The 17,130-nt window shown below is 42.4% G+C and overlaps 1 protein-coding gene across 4 annotated transcripts in view; it reads right to left on the bottom strand.

Moving 5' to 3' along the window:
• The window catches only part of GRIA3 (glutamate ionotropic receptor AMPA type subunit 3), a 210,701-nt gene that overhangs the window by 116,137 nt on the left and 77,434 nt on the right, over nucleotides 1–17,130 (bottom strand). For all 4 annotated transcript variants that reach the window (XM_054039726.1, XM_054039725.1, XM_054039727.1 and 1 more), the window contains exon 4: nucleotides 9,514–9,701. In XM_054039726.1, coding sequence (XP_053895701.1) covers nucleotides 9,514–9,701 — 188 coding nt within the window. The remainder of the gene's footprint in view (nucleotides 1–9,513; nucleotides 9,702–17,130) is intronic.

Here is a 17,130-nt window from a genome sequence, read left to right as displayed (position 1 = left end):
CTTCTTGTCATTGAAAAAGCAGCAAAAAATGGCTATTTGTACAACAAAATGAAGAAGATGCTCTTTACAGACACCTATTAATTAAGGTTCAAACTAGGTAGATATGTCTATCACTCAGGGAATGAGCTATCAATTCTAATTTCCTTCCAGTTAATTCAGGGTAATTCCATTGACTCCATATTTTGGCCTATTGTACACTTAATAACTATATACAGATCTATACTATATATAAATAGATCTATTTGTGTACACTTATGCAGTGTATGTAGTATGGTAAAATATGCAATATGTCAAAAGCAGATGCATAAATATGTGCGTGCATGTGTGCACTTATGGCTAATGATTATAAATTATTAGTACAAAATTGTTAAATGATGCTAATACAGAATAATAAAATCTTAATGGTGACATCAGGTTGTAATCTCTTTGGAGTGGAAAATGTGATTTGTGTTGGAAATGGATCTTTAACTGTACAGCACCGTGCACATTATGATGCTATATACATTAAACGTGATTAATAATCATATTAGCACTGAATTGCAATTCTACTGGTTTTCTCAATCATTCTATTTCGAAATCTGTTCAGCTCCATGGTGACACTACCTTAAATCACTCTGCTGTAGGAATAACATTCTGATTGTTAAATTCTTGTCATTCTGAATCTGGGAAATCTTATGAGAGCTAGATGATGGCTTTCAGAAGGCATTAGCATTTACAAGATAGTAATTCCACCCATAGGAATGTGTGAAATGTTTTATATGTGCAGAGGATTAGCCCGATCTGAAAAGGACATTTGCTTCTCTCTAGTTCAGACACTGTGTCTGTGGCTCATTATTAGTTTAATACCTGTTAGTAGCATTCCCTTTGGGCAGAAATGGCTGTTGACATTGGCACATGAGCACACTCGCTCACCTTCCACAATTTTATTGGCTAAAATCCAATGGAGAGGGCTGCTGACCTCAGGAGACCCCCTTTTCTCCACAGTGGAGGCTTCATATCCAGCATGATCACCTCAAAGAAGAGACCAATACTATACTTGTAAATTCTTCCCCCCTAAAATGCATTTATGGGCATTTGAACTGGTCAAATCTGTGTGGAAGGATGACTGATAATCTTTTTGTGACCAAGTTTCTAGATCATTATGGTCATGGAAATTAAATGGGTCAGTCACGGAGTGACTTATAACAAGAGTCTGCATATACTAGACACCCCTCAAGGCCTCACCCTAAATCCCTTACGCAGGCAAATCAAGGTCCCTACAGAATATGATATCCTGGTCCATGACTCCTCTGTGGCACAAAGCCCTCAGAACCTCAGCAGCACACCTCAGCTCTGTGACAGCAGTGGAAATACTCACTGGGTTGAGGAAGAGACCAATGGGACACCTGGAGAAAATAGAGCCTAAGGATACCCAGCCCTTTGGTGTCTCCCACAAACATGCCAGTGTATTTATGGGGCAATTATTACATTTTTTTAAAATTGCATGGAAAATACGGACAGGCCAGTACAGTAATTATGGTATATGTTATATACACCTAAAGCATACATGACTTGCAAGGTTGGATTTGGATTAACTTTGCACTTGGATATTTTTCCTGATAATTTTTGGTGATTTTTTTAAACTCTAATATAAATGATGCATTTTTTATATTTATTCTTAAAACACCAAAAACCTGGGTGCCTTCTTGCAGTGATCACAGTACACCTTACTGAGGACTGAATGCTTCTACAAAGTAATACAGCAATGGCAATATTGAAAAACTTTAGCTCTTCTTAATCTTAAAATTTCAGACTCAAAAATCAAATCAGGTTATATACTTCCACTGCAGAGAAGTCAGTCAGATTCCCCTTTGTGTTCCTAGGGACACTTTACTTGAAGGCTTTTTACCAATTTGACCATTATTTAAAATTTTTGTGCATTATAGTCCTTCCTACAGTATTACTTATGTTTTGTTTGCAAGAGGCGTCCACTCAATACTGAGATTGCCTTGGAGCCTAACCTTTATGATTTTGTTTGGAGATAGTCTCCTTTTGATAAAAGCATATATTCTCTGAAATAAACAAGTCTTTTGTAATGTTTCACCATTTTGATCCTGAATGATTTTCTTCCGTCTTATTTTCCCTTCGGGGATTTGCTTCTAAATGGACACCGAGCCACTCTAGTCTGAAATACGACTTATCTTGGGAATAAGAAAACCATATTTCTGAACCTGAAGACTTATTTCTAAATAAACAGTCAAACTCTAAAGCCTGCTGCTATTTTCCAGAACCAGATGCCTTTTTTCATGACAATAAAATCGTTTTATATCTACCTGTGAAATAATATTGGAATATTTTGGCATCAAGGAACAAGAAGAATGGGGAGTTCATGAATTTTACAGAGGATCAGTTTTAATACAAGTATGGGTGAAAGGCAACTAGAAGATTTACTGGGTTCCACAGATACAGGACCACATCTATGGCTAAATATTAACAATAATGTGAGAAACAGTGATTGGATGGCAATATGAGTAGTAAATTACATTTGTAAAAGACAAAATCCGGTGAAATGAAGAATATATTAGACTAGGTTTGGCAATTTTTATTTGAAAGAGGGACGATAGATGGCAAATGGGCTAAATGTCTAAAGAGATGGTGGAGGTGGCTCAAGAGGAGTGTACAAAGAAATATATTGAAAGGGACGGCTCAAAAGGAACCTTCATATAGAGATGGAAAAAACTGTACCCAATATAATGCCAGAATAACACACATGTTTAACTTTAGATAGAGATTTATAATTACAGGCATGGGGCCTATTTAAGGAGACTCTGGGATGGTTTCTTAAGACAGAAGAATGCCTATGAGTGGCCTTTGGCCCATGTTTTATTGTTTATTAGTACATATTAGTAAACAGAGAACCTGAGTCAGATCTTCTTGATCTCAGTGAAACCGCTTGTGGGGTCAGATACTATTCAGTGTAAGTAATACTTCAGAATCTATGTGGATAAATGATAAAGCATGAATGGTCTGAATGTTTCCAGGGGGAAAAAAAGATCAAGTGTGAGTATATTCACCAAAACTGAACTTTAAATTTGCTCTAGCAAGCATTTGCACCAAAAGCACTTCAACACTCACCCAATTAGAGATCAGAAACAGTACAATGTGAACTTAACTGACCAATTACAACTGAGCAATAAGGCCCAGATTTTAACTATATTTAGGCGTTAAAATGAGATTTAGGCTCCTAAATCAGTTAGGCGTAGTGACGCTGAGCGTAGCAATGCCTAAATAGCTTTAAAAATCTGGGCCTAAGTGAATGCTCACTGGGAATTATTCGTGATGAATTCAGACTTAGTAAAAACTCAAAATGACAACCTTTGTCAACATGTGGCATACCTCATCCAGTGCACTAAATGCCCCAGTGTGGGTGAAACCAGACAATCACTATGCTCTCGAATGAACTCACAAAGGAAAGTGATAAAAGACAAAAAAAACCACATCACCTATGGGTGAACACTTTCCACAAAAGCGATCACTCTGACATAACAGTCCTCATCCTCAAAGGAAATCTGCACAACACTTTAAAATGACGATCCTAGGAGCTTGAATTCATAACTTTGCTAGACACTAAAAATCATGGGCTGAATAGATACACGGGATTTATGACTTATAACAATCTATGACCCAGGGCTGGCTCTAGGCACCAGCAAACCAAGCACGTGCTTGGGGCAGCACATTTTCAAGGGTGGCATTCTGGACGTTTTTGTTTTTTTGCTTCGGGTGGCAAAAGCCTAGAGCCGGCCCTGGCAGCAGCAGCACGTCACCCTGGGGCCGCTGCGGTTCGCGTTGGGGAGCAGCGCCCGCATCTTGTGGCTGGGCTGTGCAGGCTCCTAGCGGGGGACACTCGGGCTGGGGGCCACCCCTCGGGGCACACGGAGTTGCCTGTAGATGCCGCAGGGCGGATGCCCCTCCAGCGCCGGAGCCGGGGCTGTGCGAAGCGGACTGAGCTGGCCAGGGACTGCGGCAGGTCGGCCAGAAGCAGCAGCGGGGCCATAGAGGGTGGGGCACTGCCGTGCGGGGCCCACGTCCCGCTCTCCAGGGCTCCGCTCCTTCTGGGGCTACCCTGCCCCAGCTCCTCAGCCCCCTGCCAGGGCGGTCCCCCGGCTCTGCCCTCTCGGGACCCGGCCGGTCCTGGAGGCGGGAGCCCTGGCTGGAGGGACCCTGGGCTGAGGCATGGCCCAGAAGCCCCGCTGCTTACCCCGACCCTGCCAGCGTCAGACCGGCTGGAGGCAAGGGGGGAGCGGGCGGAGTCAGCACTGGTGGGGTGAACCCAGTGCTGGGGCGGCAGGGGGTGCAGGTGAGGGGGTGAGCCCAGGGCTGGGGCGGCAGGGGATGCGGGTGGGGTGGGGGTGAGAGCCCAGGGGTGGGGTGAGGGGGCAAAATTCTTTTGCTTGGGGCAGCAAAAAATCTAGAGCTGGCCCTGCTATGACCCACTAACCCCCCCCATGTCTCCCAGTTACCTTACCCCTCCCTTCTTTCCCCCCTCTATGAGTGGAGGGGTGTTAACTTCACCTTGAATGGTCCCTAGAAATATGTTAACTACTTGTGCTAAACAATCTGTTCTGCCTTGTATTTAGCTGTGACACTCGGAGTACCTTCCTCAGATCTGAAGAAGAGCTCTGCGTAAGCTCAAAAGCCTCTCTCTCTCTCTCACAGACAGAAGTTGATTCAATAAAAGATATTACCTCACTCACCTCGACATTTGTCAAATGTTTTTGAAGAATAGATAAATCTGAGGAAATCTCTTTTTAAAATTTGTCTCACAACCTTCGCTACCACAGTTTTTCAATCTGCAAACTAGAGATAATATTACCTCACAGAGCTGTTGAGCGGTTTAATTATTGCTTAGAAAGTGATTTAAGGCCCTTGGATTTAAATTGACATTTAAGTTTAAAACAATACTATTGAGTATACTAGATCTTATCAATGAGTCTAGTTTCAAAGGTCCATTACCAATTTAGTATTAATGGAAGACTGTAAATCCTCAGGTTGAACTGACACATGAAATGGCTTAAACTATATTCGGGACCAAGATTTTCAAGAGAAACTACATATTTTGGGGGTACCCACCCTGAACCAACTGAAAGGGACCTGATTTTCAGAGGGCAGGTGCCATGCACTCTCTGACAATCAAGCCCTTTTACTGGTAACATTTATGTTGGACACCCAACATCCCTAATCTCTTTCGGACGTTTTGGCTTAACTCGAATATACCACTGTTTTCAATCAACACCTTCAGTAAAATGAGTGCCCTAAGCATCTAAAACTTGAACAGTCAGCACATAATGGTATTTGCGAAAAACAATCTAAAATATGCAAATCCAAAGTTATCCTTTCCCCTATCAGCAAAGCACAGTTGTCTATAAGGAGGACATCTCACGATCCCTTTGAGTATTCCAACTATAGTGAACTAACTACTGTTTGAATTTTTGTATGATTTGATTAGCCGTATGAGAAGATAAGCAGCTAAGCTGAAGAGACAGAAGTAAAAGCCTGAAAAACGAATTGTTCAGCAATAGACCCAGGGGTAAACCAATACTGACTTTCACCTGCAGAAAAGGATGTCATTGTTCTCGAGTCTTGGACCAGAAAAATCCCTGGAGGCTGCTATTTGTAGATATTTTTATCATAATGTGCACCAATGTGGGGCCCAGTCCTGCATCCCTTTCTCATATGAATGGTCTCATAGGACAATGTGCCTGGGTAAGTGGTGCACAACTGGACACCATCTTTTTTGTCTAGTATGTAATAGAATATTTATCCCAACAGTTGGTTTGCTTTACTAACTAGTTTCTTTTGTTTCATAACCAAATAACACAAAATCCATTTTAGGCCCTGATCCTACAAATATAAATGGACTCTACACATGGGCAGTTCCAATGAAGTCAAGTAAGACTGCTCACATATATAATGGTAATCATATGCGTAAATGTCTGCAGGATCTGGGCTTTAAGCTATACTGTCAAGTGATTAACTAGTCAACTACATTCTATGCTATTGCATTACTGAAAACCACTTCTTCTGAAAACTGTAGACCCAATCCTGGTCATAGGCACTGACTCGGGGGTGCTCTGGAGATGGAGCACCCACCAGCAGCCCCGCAGATCAGCTCCTCCTCTTGCCCACCACAATCAGCTGTTCAACGGAGTGCAGGAGGTGCTGGGGTGGGGGAGAGAGGAGCAGGGGCAGGAAGAGGTGGGGGGAGGGGCAGAGGTGGGGGCTTGGGAGAAGGGGGAAGTGGGGGCGGGGCCTGGGGCGGAGCAGGATGTGTGTGTGTCAAGCACCTTTCAGGAACTCAGGAAGTTGGCATCTTTGGTCCTGGTGCAAGTAAAACATTAGAGACCATTCAGAAGAAAGATTATTATACAATTTCATGGAATCTGACTTGTAAGTATAAATAAAACAGACTTAGAAAATGAATAATTTAGCAATTCAGAAATGTGATATCTAAAAGTTGAAAGTAAAACACTGGACAATTAGGGATAACCTGGAGCCCAGGGCTCCAAACCTTTAGCTATGTGAGAGCTAAGAGTTCATCAAATCAATAATCATAATGATGGAACATTTATCAAAAAATGCAACCCTACGCAGATTTGAATTCAATACTTTTGAAGGAGAAATTAGATCATTAATCCAGTTTGATACATGCTTAGGCTCAGATACAGCTCTCATTTTGGCCACTGGCGTGCTCCCATATATATATATTTTTCTTATTCATGCAGGATAAATACACGGAGAATAAAATAAAAGAATGGATGTACGTCTAGAAATTTCAAACAAAGGGCCCATCCTCACCACGAGACTGGGTGCACAGTGCATTCCTTAGATCATACTTTGCTCAACAGTTCTCACTTGCAACTTTTGAGGAATGCAGACTCTGTTTACTGCATTTTGCCTCTTCAACAGGAATGCAAGAAAATGAAAGAATAAACCCCTCCAATGTCCTGCGTTCTGCTACATGTCTCCATAAACACAGGAAGACTGAAGGCCAAATGCCAAGCCATGTGTACATGGCTTCCTTCCCTATTCCCCTGAGTAAGCAGGTGCTATCTGAGGCTATCTGAGCCAAGGGCAGTTGGGCCCAGTGTTTAAGGGAGAGAGGGGGATTTTGCATCCCCCACACAGGTAGAAACCATGAAGCGGCTCAGGAAGTAGGAAACTCAAATCCCTTTCCACCTCCAAGCAGCCTTTTATGGATCTTTCACCAGCTCCCACAAAGAGGCATGTTCCAGGGAGCACCACTGCTGTGACGGGGTTGGGGGATGGAAAACTCACTCCCCCTTCTGACATTCCCCACCCAATCGCTATTGGGCGAGAGGAGGTATTTTGGACCCCATGGCCAAGTTACATGTCTGGTTAAAAGCTCTGTTTTGTAGCTTGTCACTAGTAGGGTTGCCAATTTTGGTTGGGCGTATTCCTGGAGGCTTCATCACATGGCATAATAGTTAATTAAAAATTCATTTTAATTCCTGGAGCCTCCAGGACAATCCTGGAGGGTTGGCAACAACAGTCACTAAGATGTTTCCTTGCAGCTATGCAACATATTCAGTCAGCTGGAAGGCAGGCTGTGCCTCATTTGACATCATCCCACTGTCCTGATCACGTCACTGGCAGTCAAGGTGGTGGAATCACAGACACTTTTGGTAAGGAGGACTGGAGCTGGGTGGCCATGTATGTGTTATACAACCCCGCTCAGAGGTTGACTTCCCTTGGAATAGGACCACCCACCAGTCCCTGGGGCTACATGCTGCGGACATGCCTTGGGACGGGACTCAGTCCAGAGTGATTCGGGCAGAACGAAAGCATATGCAGCCAACAGCATTGCAGGGATTAGTATTATCAGGACAGACCCATCCATTTTGAGCCCGTTACAGCTACTTGCAGTTCTCTTTCGCTCATGTGGTTTCAAGTCACTCCCTAGACTTTAAGCCTGAATCAGACTGTTAATGTCTAAGAGACATTTATGATAAATTTCCCAGTACTTAGCTTCTATCTAACCGTACAGGCCTTTCTTATGCAAGAGGGGCCTGGTCCAGCTCTCATCAAATTCAATGACAAAACTCCCATTAAATTGAAAGGCAGCAAGATGAGGCCCTATAACTCCAGTGACTGGGAATGATTCCGCTTGGGGCTTGACTGGAATTGAATGCTGTCCAAATTGATTCACGTCTCCTGAAATTCTTTGGTTTTGTTTGTGGTAGCGTGGCTAGTTTGCCATTCGTCGACAACATACAATTTGTACAAGAATATGCTAACGCTTCATGAAATTTAAATGTTACTTTTGATTATTCCAGAATATAAAGCTGCAGTTAGAGTTAGGAAGTGGCATTTATCATAGGAGTTTGCAGTCTTAACACTGAGCAAATCCCTGTGTGCCTATGAACAAACAGGCTGAATGGGTTGGTTCAACTGTAATGTAGGCTCTGCTGGGGCTGTGAGCCACAGCTCTGAGTATGGCTAGTGGGGAGCCGGCCTGTCTCTGATCCCTGATGTGTAAGCAGAGTGCTGCTTTTACAGCCTTTCGGGTGTACAGTGTACTTTCTCCCATAGAGACAGCCATGGCAGCTGGTACTGAAAGGGGATAGGACCATGGCCCCACTTCATTCCCACCTGCTCTTGGAAGACTACCACACCAGGGACTCCTACCAGGGACCGATCCCCTTACTTAGGCCAAGGTGGAGACGGATGTTCTGGGCAGCCCCAAGGAGCTATTGGAGGCTCTTAAACTGATTCTGAGGGAAGCCCAGTTCCGAGAGGGCTGTGTCATGTGTGCAGTCACCTAGCATTTGCCCTCTCTCACAGGAGTGAATGTGACTCCACCCAGGAGCGTCGCCAGCTTTTCTGCCGCCCTAGGCGGCAGAAGGTCCCGCCCCGAAATGCCGCACCCACAGAGGTGGCAGAAGGTCCCGCTGCCAAAATACCGCCGCGGTCGCTGCCCCCCCAAATTGTAGCGCCCTAGGCGACTGCCTAGGTTGCTTAATGGGTTGCGCCAGCCCTGACTCCACCACACCCTGGAATATAGTGGGGGAGGCCCCTTTGCACACCCCCAAAAAGGCCAGCCAGAATCAGTTGAATTTCTCCCCAGAAATATTTCCATATGTGACAATTTTATTCATACATGAGTCAGTGCCTCTGCTGCCTTCACTGGCTGATTTTAGTTTTTTACTGTGATCCCTTTTTACAAACAGCACTCAATCCTACAACCTTTACCTACAAGAGTAGCCCTGCCTTCAGTAGGGTTATTTACATGAGTAAGGGCTACTGCTGAGAGCAAAGGTTTGCCCTATTTTTTATTAATTTAGAAGGCACAACAAATTTACAGAGATGTTTTCTGTTGGGTTCCATTCAAATTATTTGCCATCAAATGTGACAGCCATCCAGGATATTTAATTTTAGCCGTTTAATTTATTTCTATAGAGACACAATTCCAAAATCTTATGAAACAGTCACATACAGCACAGATTCGAAAAATACCTGTTCCAAAATTGTGTTTATTCTCTCTACTTCACAGTCGATTAAGTATCTTTTTTCCTGTCGTCTGTCCATTTCCTCTATGATTCTCCTCAATTCCTGAACGTCCTTTATACTTCCCACAGACCTGGCTGTCACTTGCCAGTTGTTTTGTACTGCTGCTTCCATAATTGCCTGAAGAATGGAAAATCCTAGAGGGGAGAAAAATACAATGCAATTGTTTACTGAAAAAAAAAATGGTTTAAATATGTGAGAACAGGTTAAAAAGTATATTATCTGAAAAGAAATATAGTAGATAGTACCCTGCAATCAGTTTATGACCTGAATGACAAGATGGTAGGGAACAGATTGTGCTTTCTGTTACCCTGGTGTCAATTCTGAGTAGCTCCATTGATTTTAGTAGAATTATTCCAGAAACAAATCACTGAGATTGGTAGCTGGCCTAACAGCTCTGATGGCCTGTTCGTAGTTTTATTAGGATCTATGGCAGCTAAGGGTGTGACCCTGCAGTGCTCACATGGGCAAAACTCTCATCGGATTCAGGAGATGAACAGAATCTAATGGGAGATTTGCCTGAACAGAGACTACAGGAATGGATCATTAATTGGTACAGACCCAACCACTGCATACGAGAATGCCAACTAAATCATCGAGCTGGCTACTGGAGGCATGTACTGTAGAGCATGTTTGCTGATATTCACTTTTATTTCAAGAAATATTTTTAAATATGGAATGCAATAATATTAACTACACTTCTAAAGCTTATATTAAGGTAACGTTGACTCATTCAGCAGCCTCAACAGAGCAGCAAAGCAGCAGGAAATGAACAAAGAGCTGCACAGTGGGAAATGTATGCAAGCAAACTGCAGTTCATTCCTTGCGCACGGCTGTGACTGGGCTGCAGACAAACTTGAGCAAAGAGCCGTGAGCTAACTGTAATGAAGCTGGGAAGGGAAATCTCCTCCCCAAAGGTAGCTTACGTGGGAGCCCTGGGGCACTGATTTGTATTCCTTGTCTTGCAGCATTTAGTTTGTGTTTACTGACCCCCTTTTTCAAAAGGTTGAGACTGTAGGATATTTTCAATTATTTCCTATTTAGAAGAGTTCAATTCAGATAGCATAGTTCACCTACTTGACAACTCAATGCACCTACTTGGGTTCCAATGGAATGCATCCCTTTCAGTACAGAAACGTCCGAGTGGAATATGTTTCTATCTAAATAATTTATTCATAAATTATTGAATTAAAAGTTTAGTTACACTTTGGGGTCCTTATTCATAGTCCTACTTTAGAAGCACAGAATTACTTTGTGTATATTCTACGCACCCACATATACATATACACACGTACACACACATTTGCTAGGGTTAATTATTTATATTTTAACATGGAAATTTACTAGTACTTTATGGCAAACTCCCTCACCCACTTTTGAGACTGAAAATCCTTGAGAGACACACAGGAACAAAGCACTGAAAGAACTGAACTATACCAGTTGCTATTCTGAGCTCAAATCTGAGATTTCATGTTAAGGATGTTTTTTATACTAAATAATTAGGACAAAGGGTCCGATCTCATTTACGCTGGTGTAAATTTGCAACAACTCCACTGACATCGATGGAGAGTCTCTGGAGCATTACTGGTGTAACCGAGGGCAGAATCTGACCTCTGTTGCTTGAGCTGTACCCTAACAGAGCCTGCATGTAGAGCACTAGGAGAACTTTTCATGAGGCTTCCCACCTCCTTTCGAAGTGCCCACACTGTGGCTACCTAAAGCACCTTGAGTATTATTGGTTTTCCTTTGTATGGATGCATGTTATTGTCTTGTCAAAGGTGGTGACAATTTATACATACTCTGGCTGGGAATCTTTTCTGTCGTCTCCTTTCCACTGAAAACTATTAAAAGAGAGGCATTTACATATCTATAGTATGATAAACTCAGTCTTCCTCAACATCATATTTTACAAAGATGACTGTGATGTCTCAGAAAGTATTATGATTTCATTGCGAACAGAGGAAGTTCACATATAAGACTGAGGCCTGGTCTACACCGGCGGTGGAGGGGGGAAAATCGAACTAAGATACGCAACTTCAGCTATGAGAATAGCGTAGCTGAAGTTGACGTATCTTAGGTTGACTTACCCCGTGTCCTCACGGCGTGGGGTCGACTGCCGCCGCACCCCCGTTGACTCCGCTTCGCCTCACACCACGGTGGAGTACAGGAGTTAACGGCAGAGCAATCGGGGATCAATTTATTTCGTCTACACTAGATGCGATAAATGGATCCCCAACAGATCAATCACTAACTGCCGATCCGGTGGGTAGTGTAGATGTACCCTGAGATACTCAATAGCTTACAAATGATGAATTCTGATACAGAAATGCAATTACAATTAACAGGAATTTACAAATGCTTTGTATGTAAAGATTTGCTTTTATAATAGTTGTTTCTACTAAATAAGAACTATTTACACCTTTCTGCTTTACATCATTCATGTGTAAATATAAATCTTGTGCATGCGCTAAACTAATAATAAATTGGTCCACAATCTTTAGCAATCTTCCAATCAAAATATACTAATGGTTTCAGTTTATGAACATTCTGATCCCATATGGGAGCTTGCAAGAAATGGCATTGCTCTATCTTTTTGCAAATAAAAATACACAAATGCTTATGGATATTTCCAAAGAAATAAGTTAAAAATAAATACATTGGAAAGAAGGTACTTTACTACACTCTCAAAGTAATGCACACTGTAAAACATAATCCCAACTATACATACAAAATAATGGGATTTAAATTACAACTCAGGAAAGAGATCTTGGAGTTATTGTGGATAGTTCTCTGAAAACATCTGCTCAATGTGCAGCAGCAGTCAAAAAAGCTAACAGAATGTTAGGAACCATTAGGAAAGGGATAGATAAGACAGAAAATATCATAATGCCACTATATAAATCCATAGTCTGCCCAAACCTTGAATACTGAGTGTCGTTCTGGGTGCCCCATCTCAAAAAAAGACATATTAGAATTGGAAAAGGTACAGATAAGGGCAACCAAAATTATTAAGGGTATGGGACAGCTTCCATATAAGGAGAAATTAAAAAGACTGGGAGATTTCAGCTTGGAAAAAAGAAGGCTAAGGAGGGAATGATAGAGATCTATAAAATCATGACTGGTGTGGAGAAAGTGAATTACGGAAGTGTTATTTACTCCTTCACATAACAAAAGAACCGGTCAACCAATGAAATGAATAGGCAGCAAGTTTAAAGCAAATAAAGCAAGTACTTCTTCACATAATGCATAGTCAACCTGTGGAACTTGTTGCCATGGGATGTTGCAAAGGCCAAAACTATAATGAGATTCAAAACAGAATTAGATAAGTTCATGGAGGATAGGTCCATCACTGGTTATTAGCCAAGATGGTCAGGGATGCAACCCCATGCTCTGTAAGTCCCTAGCCTGTGACTGCCAGAAGCTGGGAATGGATCACTCGATGATTACCTGTTCTATTCATTCCCTCTGAAACACTTGGCATTGGCCACTTTTAGAAGACAAGATACTGGTTTTACCAGTATGGCTGTTCTTATGTTCATGTCACCCATTCAGTTTGGTCTCTGCACTTCCTGGTTTCAGATGAAGTTCTATTAGGCCATATCTGACTTAATCAAAATCAGGATATCTTACAAGCAGGGCCAGCGCAACCCATTAGGCGACCTAAGCGGTTGCCTAGGGCGCTACAATTTGGGGGGCGGCGACCACAGTGGTATTTCGGCGGTGGGACCTTCCGCTGCCTCTGTGGGAGGGCGGCATTTCGGGGCAGGACCTTTCGCCGCCTAGGGCGGCAGAAAAGCTGGCGGCGCTCCTGCTTACAAGAAAGCCCTTTCATGTGCAATATACCCACGTGTGTGTGTGTGTGCACATGCACATGTGTGTTTTGTCCAGCAGTTGCTATTTCAAAGAAGAGCAAGGAGTGGGGAGGGTTATTCAACAACTTTTCTCCGATACATGTAAACATAATCAATTACTCACAGCATGAAATAATTCCATGGACTCCCCACCACTTCTGTATCCACTACAAACTGTTTCTCCTTATCTTCAGGTACTTCTATGGCAATACCTCCCGCTGCCTTCATGATCGCCTCTCTCCATCCTTCCCATGATTTCTCTCTGTGCTTTGCCATTTGTGTCCTCTTCTTGGGCCTTCTCTTCCACGTCTCACTCACAAACTATCATTTGCTCCTCCACTTCCCCCCACCTGACTGAGTCTCCATTGCTTTATAGAAACAGCACAAAACCCACCTCTTCCACATTTTCAAGAAACCATCAGCCAATTCCCTGAAAACATAGCATTCACTATTCCCTACCCTTCAACATTTCTCTATGCCTATTGTCTTCGGCAGCATCTTATTGTAATGTACATCCTTAGCCATTATGAGACATTTGCATGAACAACATGTTCCCAACTTCAGTTGTACTCTACCCTTGTGGATGCTGCTATATTTAGCAGCAGGGCTATTTTTAAAAAGGTTTTCTTTGTTTTTCTTATTTCCGACTCTGAGCGTTTCTTTGTTTAACTTAGCAACAGTAAAAATGTGATTGTCCATGGGGATCTCTCTGTTAGGGAGTGAATGGGGAAATGTCACTCCCAGTTCCTTGCACATCCATGAGTGAGCCAATGTAATCACATTTTCCCCTCCAGATAAATCTATTTTAGTGTGAGTGTTTCACAAAAGATACTCTCATATAACGGAGTGCAGGTGTATAGCTCTCATGAAGGGCTCTAATTTTGTGAACCCCAGAAGGAAGCCAGCCAGCTACAGGGTGTCTTGCTCAGTTTTGTGGCTATTGGTATGGTAGGCATTGGGTCACGCTCATAAGTAGTTAAGAGGCAACTTGTGTTTCCAGTTCAGTTCGGGTCAAGGAGCAAGCTATTTGGGAAAGGTTTTGTTGCCAATTTGTTTCAGTTCAGCTGTTCCATATAAGTGTTAACCAAAGAAAGTAAATATGAGCTGAACTAAGAGAAACTAATGCTCTTGTAGGTGACTGTGACAGGACATGTTTTTAAAATGTGTTCATTGACCTTCTTCTCATCCTCTAACTCAGACGGAAGCTTAACATTCAAACCAGCCAATGTCAGGATGCTTCTGCCGGTTCTAAAGATACTGGTGATATCCAAAATCGAATCCTTGTCATTATCAACTGAATGAGCTGGAGGCAAAGGCAGAAGTAGCCTTTCTTACAAACTGAACAAAACAAACATAAGCAGCCAGGCTCCTATTCAGCAAAACACTTAGGCATGTGCTTATCTTTAAGCACGTGCTTATCTGGTTTGCTGAAACAGGACCCCAAAAAGATAAAGCAAAGGCCGGGAATGGATTATCTGCCACTATAGAGGTCTATGCATTTTAAATAGTCCAGAGGTCTCCATCAGAGCTGCACCCTCTGCACTTCCCAGTGCTGCAGCCACACTTCCTTCTCTGGCCATACTAAAACACAAACAAAACCAGTATCTTCACTCTTCTAAAGGGAAAGTAGAGACTATATTTTAACTACTGTTATGAACCATCCCTTCTGAGATGGGTGTTTCTCGGCCAGTGCTACTGACACAGATAAAGATGACATTTCACCCACCTCCATCAGTTTACCAAAGCACGTGAGTCTCTTTCCCAAATCCAGCTAAGCAAAAATCTTCTGCCCGAACAGCTTATTCAACCAGATGGAATTTCACATACTACATGATTGAATTTATTCTTGATCAGATAGCAATGACCATTGAAAGGAGCATATACAATTGTATCATGGAGGGCATTTTTCTTCTTTCTGCCCAGTGGACCATACTAGAACATCTCTATCATAGCATGAAACTCTTTATGATTGGCACCAAAGAAATTAGTGCAAACGTTAATTTAAATCACTGATCCTCTTAATGGACAATATAAGGGGAATCCTAGACCTCAGAAATGCAGCGTTAAATTGCAATCCTTTTTTCTTCTGTGTTGATAAGTGTTAGGGATTTTTTAAGGGACATATTTTCAGATGGGAAACGTGTGGGCCAGAAAAATGAACTGTGCATACAAATCTGTGTACTGGTGCTTCTAGCTACCTGATCTGCATGCACAATCAGTTACCTAGAGGTGAAGAACTATGACTTGGGCCCACAACTGAACTGCGGGCACCCAAAAGGGGACCCATAATCAGCAGATGTAGAGTGAGCCACAGAAATGAGGCCACCCTTGTGAAAGTTTCCCCTTAATGTCAAATATGAACTTTATGATGTTTATTTACACCTAAAATCTCCTCAGAGCACTAGAAGTTTAGCTGCATTTGGATACTTTGGTTACTTACCTCTGAACCCAGCACTAGTTTAAACACCAATAAGGAAAAGCATTTATCTAGTATTGTTAGACCTGAGTAAAATAATTCATGGGTCAGAGCAGAGGAGGAAGGGGAGGTGTATTTTGCATACAGAAGGCAAAAGGAAAAGGTAACATAAGTTTATATGCTTCATGTATGCTTAAAGGAGTAGAACAAGCAAGGGATCTCTGCCAAGCTGTACACTAATACGAGTCTTAGCAAATACCTAGGCCCTGCAGTGCTCTTTTATTCTAATTACATTTACTTAAGCTCCGCAGCTTGAATTATTAAATAAAAAACGGAATAATTTCATTTCAACTGTTTCTTACCTGGTCATTTGAAATGCACCAATAACTTGCATATGGTTAACTATGTGCTGCTATTCTGATGTCACACAAACCTCTAGAATGGGAAGCATATAAACCCTTCTGTTATCTTTTTCTTTCACCTTCTATACCACTAATTTATTATGCCCCCTATTGTCTCTTTCATGGTGAATTACACTATTGCCTGGGTCATCCATAAACACAAAAATCCTCACAAACAGATATTCCAATTTGGATGAGTGAAAGTGAACCTGCCTTGCCTTGTCAGCTGAAAGTTTACAGGAACCATCTGGTCTGCATTTGTTCAGGAAGGGATATAGCTAAACATGCAGGATTTCAGATCCACAGCATGGAATGGTGTGTGTACAAAAAGAAATCTGGATGCTCAAAAGTCACTATTTCTTACTGACCACAGCTCACTTTAATCTGCATTTTTTTGATAATATAGGGCCTAAATCACCACTGCATTACTCCAGATTTAAGTCAGTGCAACGGCAGTGCTTCCAGTGGAGCTGCACCAAGAACATAACATAAGAACATAAGAACGGCCGTACCGGGTCAGACCAAAGGTCCATCTAGCCCAGTATCCTGTCTACCGACAGTGGCCAATGCCAGGTGCCCCAAAGGGAGTGAACCTAACAGGCAATGATCAAGTGATCTCTCTCCTGCCATCCATCTCCATCCTCTGACAGACAGAGGCTAGGGACACCATTCCTTACCCATCCTGGCTAATAGCCATTTATGGACTTAACCACCATAAATTTATCCAGTTCTCTTTTAAATGCTGTTATAGTCCTAGCCTTCACAACCTTCTCAGGTAAGGAGTTCCACAAGTTGACTGTGGATCAAGTCAACTAGAGTGATAGAGTGATACAGAGGAGAATCAGGCCCAAAGACTGTAAGGATCAAGGCCAGATGAAGATGTGATGTAACTGGCCTT

Source organism: Malaclemys terrapin, chromosome 9, assembly GCF_027887155.1.
Source record: "Malaclemys terrapin pileata isolate rMalTer1 chromosome 9, rMalTer1.hap1, whole genome shotgun sequence".
NCBI lineage: Eukaryota > Metazoa > Chordata > Testudines > Emydidae > Malaclemys > Malaclemys terrapin.
Note: the sequence above shows the minus strand (reverse complement) of the source record. Positions and strands in the feature narration are given on the sequence as shown.